The sequence below is a fragment of the Electrophorus electricus genome, chromosome 17 (assembly GCF_013358815.1).
Source record: "Electrophorus electricus isolate fEleEle1 chromosome 17, fEleEle1.pri, whole genome shotgun sequence".
Lineage (NCBI taxonomy): Eukaryota > Metazoa > Chordata > Actinopteri > Gymnotiformes > Gymnotidae > Electrophorus > Electrophorus electricus.
The window spans coordinates 15,505,542-15,520,629 of NC_049551.1; the positions used below are offsets into that span (position 1 = coordinate 15,505,542).

Below are 15,088 nucleotides of genomic sequence, written 5' to 3' on the forward strand. Positions count from 1 at the left end.
TGTTTAAACATGGTGACAAGAAGGTTGTGGTTTGGGACTGCTTTGTGTCTGGACCTGGTAAAAGTTGCCGCTTGCTGTTACTGAACAAATTAGCTGTGCTCAAATCTCTGTTTTAGAGAGAATCATTTAGTTCAAGATGCTACAAAGCTACTATTTGCAACAGGAAATCACAAATCTACTAGAAAGGGGAAAGAAAGGTTGTTATATTTTATATAATTGTAATAAATCATTTATTTGTGCCTTGCATTGACTTAGTTTCTCATGTAATAAATAATACTATGGATTTAATTATATTTGTTATAAACAGAACATTGTTTAAGGGCAAGTAGGCTTTTTCCAGAAGAGTGTGTGTGTGTGTGCGTGTGTATATGTATATGTGTATATATATATATATATATATATATATATATTTTTTTTTTTCTTTTTTTCACACACACACTTTATAGGGATGTGTTTCTAGATGAATACACTAATTCATAATAGCTAATTGTTTATGGTGGTTGATAGTGAATTGACAGTGTAACAGTATCAAGGCTGGTACCTGAGTGCCTGTGTTTGCACAATTCTGATGATTAATGTTTTAAACGCCTCACACGTTCAGGGTCCTTAATTGAATTCCGATCGTGTGTGGAAATTTTGGCCCGTTAACATTATTTGTGCACTGTCCAAACTCGCGTGTTCCACATACGAACCTTTATTATGGCGACCAGTTCTGCTTTAAACGTTTGATCCGGAAGTAGAAGTGCAGATGACCCAGTTCCGGGGATCTCGGCAGCGCACGAGCTTGGCGGGACCGTGTTGAATGCAGAAGCGGTTGTTTCTTTTTTTTTTTTTTTTTTAAACTGAGTTCAGCTACAGGTAAACCTTTACACCGCCACTTCAAAAACAAAACAAAAACAAAAAACGAACACATTTCTTTTGAATTACGCGACAGAAGCCTCATCAAACTACATTTATGAGCGCTTCTTAAATGTCTGTGTGGTCATTTCAAGCTAAGCTAAGCTAGCGTTAGCAGACACTTGACTTCTGCGGCGACTGAGGAAAGTCAACAAAACCCAGGAGGAAGTCCGTCCTGGGTAGCCAGGTACACAGCATGTCTTAGGATCGCCCCCCTCCGCGTCCGAGACGGTAAGTTTTGTTGTTTTCCAGGCGAGTCCCGCCGCTCCGGCTATGCCGTCAAGCACGGGCTCGAGCAGCCTCGCGGCCGCCGTGCAGCACGCTCTGGAGGGCTCGAGCCGCCTGGTCGACCGGCACGTGCAGGAGGACCGCTGCTTCCCCGACCTGTCCGAGTTGCTCAGCGTGCCCTCGCACAGTAAGCGCGAGTTCGTGCATCTCCCCCTTTTGTGGTGTGCGTGATCCCGGCTGACGCTTGTCCGCTTGTCCGCCAGACGTGCCGTCTCTGAGCGGGGTGTCGGACATGGACTACCCGCTGCAAGGGCCCGGCCTCGTCAGCGTGCCAACCCTTCCGGAGCTGAGCGCCGTGCGCAGGGTCCCTCTGCCCCCAGAGCTGGTGGAGCAGTTCAGCCGTATCCTCGCTAACACGACGCGCCGCTGGATCGTGGCAGGATCGTGCCACGAACGTGTTTTAGCGGCACGTCATGCCCACACTGCTTTGTCACCTTCGGCTTAGTTTCTGTAGTCGATGTGACGTGATAAACTTGTGAATGAATCTGTTCACCGATGTTGTGGCACCTTAACCGACAAACCTTGCAGATATGCAGTGCAATTGCATGATGGGAGTTTTTCCTGAGATCAGCAGAGCATGGCTTACGATTGATAATGACATATTCATGTGGAATTATGAAGATGGGTAAGTGCTGGTACGAAGGGTGGGGGTGTGGACCTAACAAACATGGTCTCAGTTCATGCTTACCATCACTATGGCTTTTCCCCCCGTATTTAGTGGAGATGTGGCTTATTTTGATGGGCTGAGTGAAACCATCCTTTCAGTCGGGCTAGTAAAACCAAAGGCAGGTGAGTAGCTGTAACTGAACAACATTGTTCATCCTCTCTCCTGCAGTAGCTCCTTATGGAATTCTTTCTCTCTAAATTGGCAGCACACCTGCTGTCTGTGAGCTTTGACTTTTGCACGTGGCCTCTTTTACATGTTTCCCGTAGGCATCTTCCAGCCTCACATCCACTTCCTGTTGGTGTTGGCCACGCCTGTGGATGTGGTGATCCTGGGATTGAGCTTCCCTAAGTCTCAGACTGGTGAGGTGTCTCTCTCTCTCTCTCTCTCTCTCTCTCTCTCTCTCTCTCTCTCTCTCTCTCTCATCACTCTGCTTATTCCTCCTCCTGGCTTATTTCTGCTCTGCAGGGTTAAACGACAGCATGTCCGGTGCCATGCAGCTCCTTCCCGACCCGCTCTACTCCATCCCCACGGACAACACCTACATGCTGGCCGTCGCCTCCACGGACCTGGGCCGCATCTTCCTGGCCGGCAAAGACGGCTGCCTGTACGAGATCGCCTACCAGGCAGAGGCTGGCTGGTTCAGTCAGCGCTGCCGGAAGATCAACCACTCCAAGAGCAGCCTGTCCTTCCTTGTCCCGTCTCTGCTTCAGTTCTCCTTCTCTGAAGATGGTAAGAGCTTTTCGGTTTGGTTTCGGTTTCAGGCACTTGATCGGTTAACCAGCAGTTTCAGTCAATGACCTGTAACCCTCCTCATGGTTGAAGGCATCTTTGAGTGACTTGTGCATCTTCTCGATCGTGCGCTGCGTCATAGATCCAGTTGTTCAGATCGCAGTGGATAATTCACGCAACACCCTGTACACTCGATCGGAGAAAGGCGTGGTGCAGGTCTGTGGGTCTTCCCAACGGTTTTGTTTGTACTGCTGAACATGGTTGTGCTTTAACTATGCTGCTAACCAGTTAACACGCCCTCTGCAGGTTTATGACTTGGGAGCTGATGGACAGGGAATGAGTCGGGTGGCGGCCATGTCTCAGAATGCCATTGTTTCGGCCGCTGGGAATATCGCCAGGTGCAGCCACACTTGACTGTTGCAATATTTGGTTGTTTGTTAGGGTTTTTTGTTTGTTTTGAGTGAAGCGTGCTGTCAGGTGATGATCCGGTTTATGTTGCTTCTCTTGCAGAACTATTGATCGTTCTGTCTTCAAGCCCATCGTCCAGATTGCCGTTATTGATCGCTCCGAATCATCAGACTGCCAGCTCCTGGCTGTCTCTCACGCTGGTGAGAGACCTTGGAAAGGAACCAGAAAGAATTAATAAACAGCAATGGCTTCTTCTAGTGCCTCTCTTTTAATTCTGCACTTCATGATGGCTCTGGTGTGTGTGTGTGTGTGTGTGTGTGTGTGTGTGTGTGCGCGCACGCCGTGTAGGTGTGCGCCTGTACTTCAGCACTACCCTGTTCACACCACCCCATGCCAGGCAGAATGCCACCCGGCCCAGCCTCCTGGCCCTAGTGCACGTCCGCCTCCCCCCGGGCTTCTCTGCCTCCTCCACCCTGCAGAAGCCTGCCAAAATTCATAAGGCTCTCTACAGCAAAGGTGAGTCCTCCCACACGAGGAGTAACTTAAAGTATTTGGCTTGTGAGCTCCGAGCGGTGCTGAGCTCCACGTTTCTGCTTCGTCTTTTCCAACGGCACTCAGGAGTCCTGCTGATGGCTGCGTCCGAGACGGAGGACAGCGATATCCTGTGGTGTATTAACCACGACTCCTTCCCCTTTAAGAAACCGCTGATGGAGACCCAGGTTGGAAGCTGCACGGTTCTTCACGTTCTTTAAAGTCCCGTCATGTTGTTGTCTTGTCTTGTCATTTTCAAGTTCTGGGGACGTATGCGGAATTAATTTTCTTTTGCTCCTTTGCAGATGACGTCAAATATAGATGGGCACTCTTGGGCCCTCTCTGCCATAGAAGAGATTAAAGTGCCCAAAATTCTGACTCCATTAAATAAGGACTTCATTCCCCTCACGGATTCGCCAGTGGTGGTTCAGCAACATAATATTCCCCCTCAGAAATTTGTTCTCCTGTCAGCCCAGGTATGATCTCTCTCCATTGATTTACACGTCTTGTGCACAACTGTTAATTGAAGTTTGTTCATCTTTTGTTTTCGGTCGTCTCAATAGGGAAGTCATATTTTCCACAAGCTAAGACCAGTAGACCAACTGCGCCATCTGCTGGTGAGCAGTGGCGGTGGGGAGAGCGAAGAAATTGAGCGATTCTTCAAGCTCCACAAGGTACGCAAATACTGCATTTGCCATGTGTGCGTGCTTCTTGTGTCCTTTTGCACATATTCACGCATGTCAGAAAGCACACGTTTGTGTTTTTCCGGCCGACGTCATCCCCTCGCGTTCCCTGTCGCCCTGCAGGAGGAGCAGGCGTGTGCCACGGCGCTGATCCTCGCCTGCTCCAGCGCCGCCTGTGACAGAGAGATCTCCGTGTGGGCCACTCGCGCTTTCTTCAGGTCCGCACCTCACTAAAGATTCACTCTTCACTCTTCACACCTGCTGCGTTAGAGTTGAGCAGAAGACTGTGTGAATTGTGAGGGTGGCTTGACAGTCTTCTTTGGCATGTGCAGGTATGGGGGCGAGGCACACATGCGTTTCCCCTCGGCGCCAAGCAACGTGGGACCCCTCCTCGGTTCCCCTGTCCCAGGTGAACAGCTGTGTAAACCTGTTAAAATGAAAACGTGTGTGTGTGTGTGTGTGTGTGTGTGTGTGTGTGTGTGTGTGAGAGATATCGGACTACATTAGTTGCACATTAGGAGCCCGTTGTTGTGTGACTGAGTGCGTATAAATGTCGGTCTGTTGCTAACCCATAGCATGTTACTGTTGTGATTGTAGGATCCCCTATGCCTGTTGGTAGTCCTTTTACCAATCCCAGTTTCCTAGCTACACCAGCTCCAGGTACCCGTCTGCCCCATTACTAGTTCATCCACAGGTTCTTACCCCAGCCCTCCATTCAAAAGCACCCTGTGTATTACAATCCTGAGCTCTTTGATAAAAGGACTTGCTAATGCTTACAGGCACTTTCTTTCATGCAATCCCTTCAGTCTTATTTTGTCACTTGTCTTTCTGTCTCCAACCATTCCGTAGTTCTTTCCCTCGTCTTTTCCTTCACATTGTTTCCTCGTGTATGCCGTTTCCCGACCGATCCGAGCTCGCTGCGACGTTGCCTCTCTCCCTCTGTCCCAGGCATGATGCCCCCCAGCATGTCCACGCCGTTCATGCCCCCCATACCCATGAGCCCCGGCGGCGGCGCTTCCCTGCCGGCCATGTCCTCTGGGCCCGAGGTGCTCTTCTCCGGAAAGCACAACGGCATCAGCATCTACTTCGCCCGCATCCTCGGGTGAGCCGGGCGTATGGGGCTGGCGGCGGTCGCCCGTCTTGAGTTACAGTTTAAAACTGTTGTTTTGGTTTGTTGACGGAGCTGAGGCTCGTTTCTTAAACGTTAATAGCAACATCTGGGACGGGAGCCTGGCAGTGGAGAACTTGATCAGTAAAGGAAGCCAAACTGTAACTATTGTGAGTTGGTACCTTTATTGCATGCCGTCAGTGTGTAAAAATTCCTCTGACGTGATCTTATTGACCAGGTAGGTGTTTTTGTTTAGTTTGTTTGTTTACTCTTTGTGTGTGATGCGTGTCAGCTGGAGAGCACAGCGAGTTCGTCAGACCTGGAGGCAGTGCTAACGGAGCTGCAGGGCCTGATGGAGTTCCTGGATAAGAACTCCCAGTTCAGCCCCACCTCCCTGGGCGTGGCCAGGTAGGGCCCTGTTCCCACCCGCTCCGCCCACGCGGCCCATTCCAAGGGGGGGTTTGCCGTGGTGCTCACAGCCTCCCTCTCCCACAGCTTCAGCTCCCCCTCACCCGGCAACCTGCAGCAGAGGCTTCTGGGATTCATGCGGCCGGACGGCGCCAGCTCTCAGCAAGTCCAGCAGGAGCTCCAGAGGAAATACCACAGTAGGTTGTGTGTGTGTGTGTGTGAGACGGGGAGAGAGAGAGCGCGAGAGGGAGAGCCATACGGGATATCCATGCCCTTGTTTTTGTTCTTCCCAGCTGAGGCTCAGGCCTTTGAGAAGGCGTCCCTGCAGGGCATCCAGCAGCTGGTGCATCACTCCTTCCAAACTCTGGCCCTCTGGAAGCTTCTGTGTGACCACCAGTTCACTCTCATCACCACCGAGCTGCCCAAGGTCTGCACCCAGCACAAGCCTTTTCACTCTCCCTGTACACCAAGTGTCATACCCCCCATTTCTCTCAACATCTTCCACATGTCCTCCCTCCCTCGCTCACACCCCACATCCTGCAGGACTTCCAGGAACAGCTCAAGGCCATCAGCTTCAAGGACGTGGTGGTCAGCGGTCGCGAGCTCACCGGTGCACTCGTCACTGCCCTCATCAACGTCTACATCAAAGACAGCGCCTCCGTGGACGCCATCAGCCGCCACTTGCGTGAAACCTGCCCGCTTCTGTACACCATCGACGACAGCGTCTGCTCCAAGGTGAGACCCTTTCCACTAGCGAGGCTGGTGGCGTTAAGTGGACTTGATTGCGCCGCCCCTGCTTTGAACACCCCGGCCCTGCTTTCCCAGGCCAATGAACTGCTCCAGGGTGCCAGGCAGATCCAGAACAAGGCAGAGAAGGAGCGAATGCTGAAGGAGTCACTGCGATTGTACCAGCAGATCAGTCACCACACGGACTTGCCTCTAGTCTGCTCGCAGTACAGACAAGGTTAATTCGCGCATGCTCGCTCGCACGCACACACACACACACAGCAAGGTTAATGCATACACACACACACACACACACGGACCTGCCTCTAGTCTGCACGCAGTACAGACAAGGTCGATACACGCACCTCACACTCATTACACCTACCACACTATCCATCTGTGTTCTGTTTCTGCTAAGCTTGACATTTATAGTGATTTATTAGGTTACTACAGCCATTATTAAATTACTGTAGCGCATCTGGTAGAGCAGGTTCAGTTCTCACAGGCGCACACTGCCATACTGCTAAATACACTTGTGGTCCTCTGGATATGAGTCACCCAAATGCTGAAATCATAAATGTAACTTATATAAATATCACTATTTCAAGATCCCCCTTTTTCCTCTTTGTCTTTTCTCTCTCTCTCTCTCTCTCTCTCTCTCACAGTACGTTTTTATGAGGGTGTCGTGGAGCTGTGCCTCACAGCAGCTGATAAAAAGGATCCCCAGAGGCTGGGCCCGCACTTCTATAAGAATGGGGAGCCTGAGGAGGACGCTGTTGGACAGCAGGCTTTTCAGGAAAGGTAGATAGCCTCCTCTGGCTTTCAGTCTACTGAGAACAGCCGCGTTTTTAGTCTTTTGACCCCAGTGGACAGTTTAACGCAGGCAGCCTGGGTCTCTGCACAGGCTATCGTGTTACAAATGCATCACAGACACCATGCAGGAGCTGGTGAACCAGAGCAAGGCGGCTCCTCAGTCTCCCAGTGTCCCCAAGCAACCGGGGCCCCCGGTCATGACATCTGACCCCAACATGCTCAGCAATGAGGATGCTGCCACCCACGTGAGTTCTCTTCTTTTTCTTAAAAAAAAACAAAAAAAAAAACGTTTTACTGAAGGCTTTTTGGTTTATGTAAACCCGAAGATGTTTGTGCACTTCATGTGGCCTTAATGTCCACCGTGACTTCGGCCGTTTGCAGTTTGAGCAGATGCTTGGCCTGGCGCAGAGATCACAGGATGAGCTGTTCCACATCGCGCTCTACAACTGGCTCATCCAGGCAGACCTCACTGATAAGCTCCTGGAGGTAGGGGGCACTTTTTGATCACACACACATCCGTGTATAAAGCACCTCTTCGCACAAGAATGGCATTTTCCCTGGTGGCCCCTGAATGTAGGCTGTGGTTCTGTGCAGGTGAACTCCCCGTACCTCGAGGACCATCTCATGCACATTATAAAGCAGGACCAGAGCAAAGTGCGCAACATGGACCTGCTGTGGCGTTACTACGAGAAGACCTGCAGTTTCGGCCGGGCTGCCCACGTCCTGGCTCGGCTGGCCGACATGCACAGGTGGGTGCGTGCGTGCGTCAGTAAGGCTGCGTGATGTGGAGGGGAAAAAAAACCTATCATTTGCAGTGTACACTGCAGTAATATAAAAGCAAACCGTTTTATACTGGCAATAGACTGGCCTGTGTTAGTTTGATTGTGGGATTGTGTGACTGTCCTAATTTTCACGAAGACGCCCACGTTCACTCCAGCCTTGTGTGATCTCGATATCGCCAAGGCCGGTATTGTGATGAACGTTTACAAACGATACGTTGTGCGGCCCTGGCCATCAACATCCATCAGTCCCATGGGCCAAGGCTGCAAGCGAAGTGCTACTGATCGTGGGCTTTGTGTCTGCAGCACGGAGATCTCTTTGAAGCAGCGGCTGGAGTACATCTCCCGGGCCATCCTCTCAGCCAAGAGCTCGTCCTGCATCTCCTCGATGGGTGCCGATGGCGAGTTCCTGCACGAACTGGAAGAAAAGATGGAGGTATGCAGGATTCGAGCTAGGGTCTTGGAGTTGTACCACCCTGGAGGGTTTAGTTTTGTGCCTGGTTCTTGTATTCGGATGCGACCAAAGGTTAGTTTGGATTAGGGTTGGAGCGAAATTCTGAAGGACTGAATTCATCCCCGTAATCTGGACTAGGCACGCCTCCCTCAGCTCTGTGCACTATTCTGGTCTTCCAGCCATAACGCTGTGTAGCATGGAGTGGATTTTCAGTGTGGTGTGAATGGGTGCTTCTGTTTGCCACAATTCCCCTCTTGGCCTGCAGGTAGTGCGTATTCAAGTGCAGATCCAGGAGACGCTGAGACGACAATACTCCCAGCATCCCTCGGTACAGGGGGCGATATCTCAGCTCGACTCCGAGCTAATGGACATCACCAAGGTAGGCAGATGTCTGCCTCGTTGTTCAACCCACAGGCCATCCAGAACTCCTGTGCCGGGCTGAGTAAGGAGAAGGTTGCGGTGTGTTGACTCTTCTACCTTGCTTCAGTCACTTTACTCTCAGTTGACTCATGGTTTGACTCAGGTTTGTCTTCTTAATTAAAATTTAATTCTTAGTTAAAAGAACTGCTTGGCAGCAATTGATAAATACCACATCTTTTTGTAAAAGCATTTAATTGGGTTGGCAGGTATTTTTACCCTCTTTAGATTTCTTTCTTTTCATTTTCCTGTTTTTTTATGATGGGTAGCTGTATGGAGAGTTTGCAGACCACTTCCAGTTGTCTGAGTGCAAGCTGGCCATCATTCACTGCGCAGGCCACTCGGACCCGATCCTGGTCCACTCACTGTGGCAGGAGATCATGGAGAAAGGTAAGTCTCCGGCGCAGCCCAACGCTTCCTCTCGCCAGCGCCTCGGTCCGTGCCGCCTTACGAGTCCTCCGTGTTCCCTCGCAGAGCTGAGCGACAGCGTGGCGATGAGTCCGGCGGATCGCATGCGAGCCGTGAGCCTGAAGCTCGTGTCCCTGGGGAAGCTGTATGCAGGGACACCACGATACTTTCCACTGGGTACCGTTTTTGCTCCGTTTTGCACCGGTGTCTCTGAGGGCCGCTGTTCTGAGGTCAGCGATTGTCGACTGTAATTGTTTAATTGTTTCCCTTGACATCAGTTTGGCCTGTTTCAGCAGGCCTGCATTTTGGACTCGGTTCCCTCAAGACTCTGCTTTTGTAATTTCATAGCTAGCTTTTAATTGGAATATGTTTTGATGACAATAGAAACGTGACCTTGTGTTTGCCAGCTTTCATTATCGCTGTGGCTTCTAATCGTAATTTGAGTGTTTAGCTCTCATATTAAGAGAAAGGGCCAAAAATATATATATTTTTAAAAAACTGAATTTATAAAGAAATGCTCCTGTTCCAGAGTTCCTGGTGAAGTTTTTGGAGCAGGAGGTGTGCAAGCTGACCTGGGACGTGGGCTTCGTCACCTTCACCATGCAGGAGATCGGAGTGCAGCTTCCCCGGCTGCTGGAGGTGTACGACCAGCTCTTCAAGGCCCGGGTAGGACACCCGTCATCAAACTGCATCAGTGTTGGGAGTAACAGGCTTGTAAACAAACAAAAATAACTACCAGGAAACTTGTACATGCTTTTGTTTGATTTGCTTTTTATAGTGACATTGAAATGATTATTTCTTAATGATGACTTGAATGCGTGCCCTAATTCTTACTCTGAATGCGGATGGCAGTCACATTTTAAATAGTCTCACTATGAAAGAGTAGATGAATATTGGGACATTTTCATGATTATGTTGATGGTATTTTGGAAGTTGTTTGGCTCTGCTACCACGACCATTTGCTTGGTCTTTGTCCTGCGGAATAAAAGCCAGATGAAGTGATGTGGTCCATGTCGACCAGTTTCACCGAATCCTCCTAACCTTCCTGCAGGACCCGTGTTGGCAGCGCCTGAAGAAACCCCTCCACCTGGTGGAGTGCATCCACGTGCTTCTGTCGGGATACGTGGACGACCCCAGCCGAGTGCCCACCTACGACAGGTAAGGACCCACGGATATCTGCGCAGTGCGATTCCGGCCACGCAGTGGTGCGACCGTGCCCACCCCCACTGACCCTGCTTCCTCTCTCTAGGAGAAGGTTCACCAACGTGTGCCTGGACAACATCTGTGGCTATCTGGTGGAGCTTCAGTCCCTCAGCCCCTGTGCTGCACTGCAGGAAATCATTCGCAACTTCAGATCACTGCAGGCCAAACTGGAGAAGCTGCACTGACACCGTAGAGCCGTGTCTCGCGTCGGAGACCCACCTGACCCCACCTGGGAGTTTGAAGTTGGCACTAATGACCTGGAGGAATTCAGCGAAATGGGTGGGGCCGGTAACGGCTAGGCAATAAAGGTTACCTCATTCATGCCTTTAATTATGCAACCTGAAATAAATCTGATTTATACGTTTACTTTTGTTAGTGCCTAGTGCATTAATGTTTTTGTTGAAGCATACAGAGGTCAGTGTGCCAAGGTGGCTTTCATAGGTTCTTTGTATACTTGAGAGGGTCTCCTTTTGCCTTATTTCAGCCAGGTATCATAACGATCACATTGGTGTACTTGTAAAGAGTTTGACATGGATTTACTAAAAGATTAAAGTCTTTGCCTGGGTTGTGAATATAGCTAGAATATAGGTTGTGAATATAGCTAAACAGTTTAAAAAAAACAAAACAAAACCCTAAAACACAAATGCCACAAGCAATTGTTTGATTGGGTAAAGCTCTTGTGAGCCACTCAACGTTGCTTACAAGAGTAAGCTCATTGTCTATGCCTTATTGATTTACTTTATTTTAATATCATGACTTCAGCATGGTCCAATGAGAGTGCCAGTGAAATGCAGTTGTCAACTTTTCCTGGGGTCAGATTCACGATCGGCTTCTAGTGCACAGGATTGGTGTCATTTAAAGATTTTAGTTGTCTGCTTTCTCTCTCTAGTTGTAGTATATAGCCTTCTAGTCGATATTTAAATAGAACATTTACTTTTTTTGGTTGGTTTTTCCTTGGTCTGAATGGCAGTTCTATAAAACATGCATTCTTCGAATTACAAGTTTTATATGAAATAATGGAGCCATTCTGAACTGATTAAGTGGTGTTGACATTTGTAATGTACATTTATTAAAATAATTTTTACAAAAATCATTCTGAGCAGGTATGCCCTTTTTAAAAGACATCTTTTGTACTCTAGTGCAACTCTTGATGTCACTTAAAGAATTATGAGCTAGCATATGGGCTTAATTATGTCCTTAATTGCATCAGGAGTAATCATTTTTCCACAAAGCAGGAGGAAAAGCTTTGTTGCAGGACCCCAGGACAAACATCTCAAATGATTTCTAGTGAAATGGTATGTTATGTCCCTAGGGAAACAGTCTCACCTGTGTCATACTCCACTGCAGTGATGATATACATAGCAAATGAAATACTAGAAACAGAAATGCCTTTTTTATTTTTATATATATATATATATTTTTTTTAGACCAGTCAGTACACTAAGTTGTTTGATTTCTTCATTTTCCTTAAATTTATCTACAGTTGCGAATACTTTTGCATGTTAGCAAACACCCAAACCTGGTTAGGGAGAACATTGCATGTGCTGATGTGCAGGGCCTCAGGCTCTGCAGGAAAATTTCAGCTTCTTCACTCCATGCAAGTAGATGTAAGGGATAATGCAGGTGTACCCTGCACCTACGTAGCTGATAATCTCATCAATTACAGAGCACTTGAAAACAATGCTGATTACGCTAAGCACGAGGTGGGTTAGCCAGAAGAACAGGAAGACTGTTGCCACTGCCAGAACACTCTTCACAGCCCTCATCTGAGCGTCCGTGGAAAGGCGGGATTTGTCTTTTGATTTTATTACACTTCGTTGGTGTTCGGGCACGTTCCCAGGACTAACTTCAGATGCGAACTTTTGTGCCTCATTTCCACTGATCGTGGCATTGCCTCCAGCAGACCTGGCGTGGTCTTCAGCGACGGAGACGTCGGCTCTTCTGGTTACCTCTGTAGTGATGGTCTCGATGCGTTTATGATTCTGCAGTAGCGTGACCGCAATTTGGACACTACCGCAAACGATCCCGATAATTGGAACCACGTTTGCTAGCACGAGGTACAGCATCTCATACGTCTGCTCGGCTCCGGGTGAGGGATACTGTTCCGTGCACCTGTCACAACTCTCGTTCCAGACATTCTTGGAAGCAAAGAAAAAATGAGGAAGGCTGAACACAACAGCTCCAGTCCAGCTCCCAGCCAACAGGGCCGCCACGAGATACGTATTGTCCATCCGGACAGGAGCCCCTCCATGCTTGAGAGAACCCACGAGTTTCTGATGCCAGTACACAGTGATGAACATGGTGGCGAAGATACTGCAGCTCTCCGAAAGATCAGAGCAGAAGTTGAATGTGCCACAGTATGTCCTGCCCATGGGCCACTGCCTTGTAAAATCCAAGGTTTCTGGCAGGTCCACCAGATAATTAGTTATTAGGTTTGATAAAGCCAAGTTGACAAACAGGATGTCATTAGTTCGCACCTCAGATCTGGATGTAGGCAGAGAGCAACAAAGGAGCCAGTTGTTGCCAAAAATCCCCATCAAGCACATCAGGGCTCTTATTGCCGCTTCAGTCCAGGTTTGTCCAGTCATCTTAGGCTTTAGGTAGACGCGCATTTGAAAGACGTGTGTCGGTTGTGTAGGGGATAGTTTACGTTTCTGAGTGTCTGAAGCCTGGAAAGCAGTTTTTATTTCTCGGGATTATATATTTATATACAGTCAGAGATTGACATCACAAGGATCTTCATGTCATTGGTAGGATCATAGGCAAATCTCCTCCCACAATATCAGTCGCTCTTATTTATTTATAAATGAGAAAAAAAAAAAATAATATATATATATATATATATATATATATATATATATATATATATATATATATATATATATATAAAAATATATATATATTTTTTTTATATATATATTTTTTTTTAATTTATGGGGCAAACTGACTGTGGCTGAGTCTAACAGACTTCATTATGCTGTGAATCTGAAGTAAGTTGGTATCCCTAAAAAAGCTACACGCACAAACACCACGATACTTTTCGTTCTATCCTGTTTACCTCGTGTGTCAGTTTTTCACATGTTAGATCCTCTTATAATTGTTTGCTTCCAATGGCAGACAGTTTTCATATCAGCATGCTACATGTAGCTTTAGCTTGCTTTGGCTTTTGCCCTCATAAAGCCTTAACTAACTTTAATAAATATAGCAGCCGTTCTGAATTAATTTATTTCCTTTTGACGTAGTGCGCTTTACTATTTAGTCACTGTTATAAGAAAGGTGAGGAAAAAAAATAGCTTGTCTTTGTAAAAAAAAAAAAAAAAAAAAAAAAGTTGCTAACATAAGAAGCACATTGATTTGATTGATATGTTGTTTGCAGAGTTACTAGTCATGTTTCTCAGGCAGAAAGTGTACAAGCCTGATGTGGTATTTATCTTCACCTGCTGGACATGACACAGGCTTCACAGTTCCAACCGTGTCACCCACTCCTCGCTGCTCTTCCACAGACGCTGGCAGGACATCTAAAACGGCCCAGAATATAACGCAAAATCTACATTAGATATCAACGACGACGACATCAGTTAATATTTTACTTCATTTATAAGCACCTTTCAAGATAACCATAACATTCTTAAATACAAAAACAAATGTAAAAGCTAATGTAAAATAAAATAAGACAATTATAATTAAGAGAAAGAAACCATATAAAAATGACTCGTTAAAGACATTTTAGTAATGATTTATTAATCACTTTTCACGTGTTTAATTATAATGACTTTAGTGTTGGTTTTATCTTTGCAAGGGTGTTTTAAGGTCAACACATTTACTGTCCCAGCCTTCCCTGTGACACAAAAACAATTTCCTGCTGCTGTGTTGACAATCATTATTTCTAATCACATGATCAAACAGCTAGACTAGGCTATAATTGTTTAATTGCCATCAGGATAGAAGCGTAAGTAATGTGACATGGACCCCAGGGACAGAAAAGAACAGGCCTGATGTACTCTACTACAGTAGTCCTGACCAGAAAAGTCTAATTGATCTTCCAACACTATCATCTTAATTAGAGCAAAAAATACAAATTTAAAAATGGCACTCAGGTATGGAAGCTTCTTTTGTTTAGTGAGAGAACCAACATTCGCAATTCAAATTATATTAGAAGACTAGAAAACCGATTTGAACTAGAGCCTAAGAAGTAATCATTAGTTCGAAAACGTGAGAATCAGAGTGTGATCCAGAAAAACCAATTAGATTGCCCTTTAAAAATAGCTTAAAACATGCAAAAAGCACAGAAAGAAAATCAAGAACAGTAATGGTAATATTTTATTTTGTTATCTACTTTCTAAAATTCTACTTTGAGTTCTGTCTTAATTTGAGCACTAAATACATTACATGTACTGATTCAGTTCTGTATCCCCTTTGTCCTGCCCTGTCTGGTTAAGGAGTGAAACGCAAGTCTCCATCCTCTACAGAAATTATTTCAGCTTTGTTACTCCATGCAGGTAAATGTAAAGAGTGAAATCCAGGATGGCTTCCTTAAGGGGGCTGATTACACTGAGCACGAGGCGAGTT

The 15,088-nt window shown here is 47.1% G+C and overlaps 2 protein-coding genes across 5 annotated transcripts; one reads left to right on the forward strand and one right to left on the reverse strand.

Moving 5' to 3' along the window:
• The first annotated feature begins 777 nt into the window (after positions 1–777).
• Positions 778–11,612, forward strand: nup155 (nucleoporin 155). 4 transcript variants are annotated; one of them, XM_035535676.1, is made up of 35 exons: positions 778–858; positions 1,150–1,312; positions 1,389–1,526; positions 1,714–1,810; positions 1,904–1,974; positions 2,119–2,211; positions 2,318–2,581; positions 2,724–2,797; positions 2,888–2,979; positions 3,092–3,189; positions 3,338–3,505; positions 3,608–3,708; positions 3,826–3,996; positions 4,084–4,194; positions 4,327–4,421; positions 4,536–4,612; positions 4,801–4,863; positions 5,152–5,305; positions 5,415–5,481; positions 5,604–5,719; positions 5,807–5,916; positions 6,013–6,146; positions 6,263–6,454; positions 6,545–6,683; positions 7,111–7,246; positions 7,350–7,503; positions 7,640–7,744; positions 7,853–8,007; positions 8,344–8,473; positions 8,757–8,870; positions 9,178–9,298; positions 9,383–9,493; positions 9,846–9,982; positions 10,368–10,474; positions 10,566–11,612. In XM_035535676.1, the coding sequence occupies exons 2-35, from the start codon at positions 1,171–1,173 to the stop codon at positions 10,702–10,704; spliced, it is 4,176 nt and encodes a 1,391-aa protein (XP_035391569.1). In that variant the 5' UTR covers positions 778–858; positions 1,150–1,170; the 3' UTR covers positions 10,705–11,612. The 4 variants fall into 4 exon arrangements, with proteins under 4 accessions (XP_035391569.1, XP_035391568.1, XP_035391567.1 ...); XM_035535675.1 differs by having other exon boundaries at positions 796–858; positions 1,016–1,312; XM_035535674.1 differs by having other exon boundaries at positions 801–1,312.
• Positions 11,613–12,078: 466 nt separating this feature from the next.
• Positions 12,079–13,107, reverse strand: LOC113573299 (probable G-protein coupled receptor 19). The gene has a single exon (XM_027003459.2). It carries the CDS (start codon positions 13,105–13,107, stop codon positions 12,079–12,081), a length of 1,029 nt encoding a protein of 342 aa, XP_026859260.2.
• Positions 13,108–15,088: the final 1,981 nt, after the last annotated feature.